We start from the raw sequence: 2,500 nt of genomic DNA, 5'->3' as shown, positions 1-2,500 counted from the left end.
CTGTTTTATTTATTTTACTTATTTCTTCCTATTTTGAAAATAGTTATTTTTTTGGCTTATTCCTTTAAAATTTTTTGGATTTCTTTATTTTCATTTATGTGTATGACTGTTTTACTTTCATGTATGTAAGTGTACCACATGTGTACAATGCCAGAGGATGGTGTCAGATCTCCTGGAACTGGAGTTATAAACAGTTGTTAGCAGTCAAATCTGGGTGTTGGGAACTGAACCCAGGTCCTCCTGAAAAGCAGCCAGTGTTCTTAACTGCTGAGCAATCTCTACAGCTCCAACAGCATCCCTTATAAACTAGTTCTGGAGTCACTCCTAACCTTTCTAGCCTGAGCTGGGAATTCTATCCTTCGCATCTCCACTGGACCCCCTTCCTCTCCATTGTTATACCTACCATGCTGTGTTTCATCTATTTCATGAGTAATTGGGGACTGGTGTAAGTGACTTGAGGACTGAGACAATGTTTTTCATAATACGGTGCATGGACCACAGTTGATATTTGATTAAAAAAAATTCCTGGGGCTGGAGAGATGGCTTAGCAGTAAAGAGCACTGACTGCTCTTGCAGAGGACCCGATTCCCAGCACCCACATGGCAGCTACGAATCGTCCTTAACTCCAGTTCCAGGGGAATCCGAAGTTCTCTTCTGACCTCCATGGCATTGCATGACACGGGTGCTCTCACATACATGCAGGCAATACACTCATACACATAAAAATAAAAATAATAAAATATTTTAAAAATTCCTTGAATTGATTTCTAAATGGATTTAGTTTTTCAAAATATGTTTTGGTTTCCTTCGACACTAGATAACCTTCTAAATCAATGCATTTTGCCAACTTCCATCATTTCTGTTGATCTTGTTTCTTTTTAATTCTTTTGTAAATTTTTTATTGAATTTTTGTGTATTTCATACAGAACATCTTAATCATCTTTATACCCCCTTCCCCACTGGCTCCCTCCCATAGCCTGCCCTGCCACTGGAACTGATGCATTCTGTCATTTGTGTAAGGCCTATCGAGTCAAGTTAGTATCCCCAGATGTCTCTCAGTGCAAGTTCATCCACTGAGGTCTAGTCAGCCTATCTAGAATCCCTCCCTTTAAGAAGATCGGCTCTTCCTCACACAGCAATAATCAGCTGCTGATAATTCTTTGAGTAAGATTGGGGCCTGCTGCCAAATTCCACATTTCTAGGCTGGGTTTTTGTCTACTTGAGATTGCATGGTTTTTGTGCGTGCTGACACCATTGCTGTAAGTTCATATGAGCAAGGTCCCAGGAGCCTGTAGGACTCTATTTCCATATGGTCATGCACCTCTTCCCTGGCTTTTACAATCTTTCTGTCCCTTCTTTCACAATGGTCCCTGAGTCCTGGGTGGGTGGAGTTTAATATAGAAGTCCTGTTCAAGGACCCACACTCTGTAGACTCTTACTCTCTATGTTTTGGGCATTTGTGTGTGACCTTTTGTGTTCCTGGTCCTCTGTTGTGTGAGGAAACTTCATTGATGATACTTGAGAGATGTATTAGTGTTCTCTTTACTCCTTAACTTGTTTTTTTTTTTAAGCCTGACCAGTAAAATATTAAATCAAGAAAACATTTACCTTTCAAAACAACTTTATGAAATAAATATCCTTGGCCCTGTTTTATGGGTAAGGAACCCCACACAGTGAAAGTGACAGCACTCTTAGGATTTAGGCCTGTCAGATACCATGTCCAGACCTAACCTCCACCTACTATTGCTCTTCATAACTGCCTTGTACTTACTTGGCAGAGGAACAGGTTTTTGATGAACAGGTCTGAAAGGAAGAATTGCACATTAAGTAAAAGGCAAAGCACAGTAAGATGTAGATAATGCTCTGAACAGGTGTATTTTACAAAGGATCAACACGGATGGCTAATGAGATACATCTAAAGATGGGAGGGGTAACAAAACTTTGAGAAAACTAAGATTATTCCCTTTAGTTTTGAAAGCAGAGGAACCTTGACTGAAGTGTTGTATTTTAGCTAAGATCAATAACTAACTTGAAGAGTATGTTTCTGAAATTCTACAGCTTCTTAGGTTGTTTAACACCTTTTAAGATTTAATTACAAAGCAATGAAACATTGGTTCCTTAGCACTACAAACCATTGTCACCTTGCACAACAGACAGTGGGGAATTCAGATGTTAATTCTCATAGCAACAGGAAGAAAATTTTTTATAAACTCACGTTCAGTTTACTGTGGACACAGAGGCTTACACACAGAAATACTTACAGAAACATATTTATGTGAGTTAGTGTACACAGATACATAGACTTTTGCTTTGCTTTTAAAGATAAGGCTTCTGCTACATGAGGTGGTTCATGCTCTGTTATCCCAGTATTCTGGAGACTAAGGCAGGAGAAGAATCCTGAGTTCCAGGCTAGCCTGGCTACATATATAATGAGTGAGTTCCAGGCCAGCCTGGGCTACAGAGTGAACCTCTGCTTCAAAAAAAGGAAAGTATTAAATAA

At 39.4% G+C, this 2,500-nt stretch overlaps 1 protein-coding gene across 2 annotated transcripts in view; it reads right to left on the bottom strand.

Annotated features, from left to right (window-relative positions):
• Blnk (B cell linker) overlaps positions 1 to 2,500 on the bottom strand; it is an 80,849-nt gene that overhangs the window by 13,477 nt on the left and 64,872 nt on the right. For both annotated transcript variants that reach the window (XM_008831996.3, XM_017797877.1), the window contains exon 13: positions 1,772 to 1,803. In XM_008831996.3, the coding sequence (XP_008830218.1) occupies positions 1,772 to 1,803 (32 nt within the window). The remainder of the gene's footprint in view (positions 1 to 1,771; positions 1,804 to 2,500) is intronic.

Source organism: Nannospalax galili, unplaced genomic scaffold (genome assembly GCF_000622305.1).
Source record: "Nannospalax galili isolate Female #2095 unplaced genomic scaffold, S.galili_v1.0 scaffold875, whole genome shotgun sequence".
NCBI classification, from domain to species: Eukaryota; Metazoa; Chordata; class Mammalia; order Rodentia; family Spalacidae; genus Nannospalax; species Nannospalax galili.
Note: the sequence above shows the minus strand (reverse complement) of the source record. Positions and strands in the feature narration are given on the sequence as shown.